The 436-nt window shown below is 58.7% G+C and overlaps 1 protein-coding gene across 1 annotated transcript in view; it reads left to right on the top strand.

Annotated features, from left to right (window-relative positions):
• The first annotated feature begins 4 nt into the window (after positions 1-4).
• The window catches only part of PTSG_11440 (uncharacterized protein), a 924-nt gene continuing 492 nt past the window's right edge, over positions 5-436 (top strand). The window contains exon 1 of the mRNA XM_004987487.1: positions 5-296. Coding sequence (XP_004987544.1) covers positions 38-296 — 259 coding nt within the window. The 5' untranslated portion in view covers positions 5-37. The remainder of the gene's footprint in view (positions 297-436) is intronic.

Here is a 436-nt window from a genome sequence, read left to right as displayed (position 1 = left end):
TGACCTGACGTACTCGCAGGCGGCGGGCACCGCGACGATGAACCCGAGCATGACAATGACGGCGGGTGTGGGGACGCCGCTGTACATGGCGCCGGAGGTGCTGTTGGGCGACAAGTACAACGCCAAGGCAGACGTGTTCAGCTTTGGGGTGCTGATGTGGGAGGTGGCGACACAGCGTGTGCCTGACTTGATTGAGCAGGAGAAAGGGAGCAACTTCCGTGGTCCCATGCTTGCCACTCTGAGCCAGCTGCTGCAGGAAGGGAGGCGCTTGCGGTTCGAAGATGGCGATGAGGAGGGTGAGTTCTGTATGTGTGCACGTGTGTGTATGTGTGTTGTGTGCGTATGCGTGTGTATGTGTGTGTGTGTGTCCGGTGTGCGCATACCTGTGTACTGTGTACGTGCGTGTGCAGTGTGCGCATGCCTGTGTATGTGTGTA

This window comes from Salpingoeca rosetta (genome assembly GCF_000188695.1).
Source record: "Salpingoeca rosetta unplaced genomic scaffold supercont1.81, whole genome shotgun sequence".
Lineage (NCBI taxonomy): Eukaryota > Choanoflagellata > Craspedida > Salpingoecidae > Salpingoeca > Salpingoeca rosetta.
This window is presented reverse-complemented; position numbering and strand designations above follow the sequence as displayed.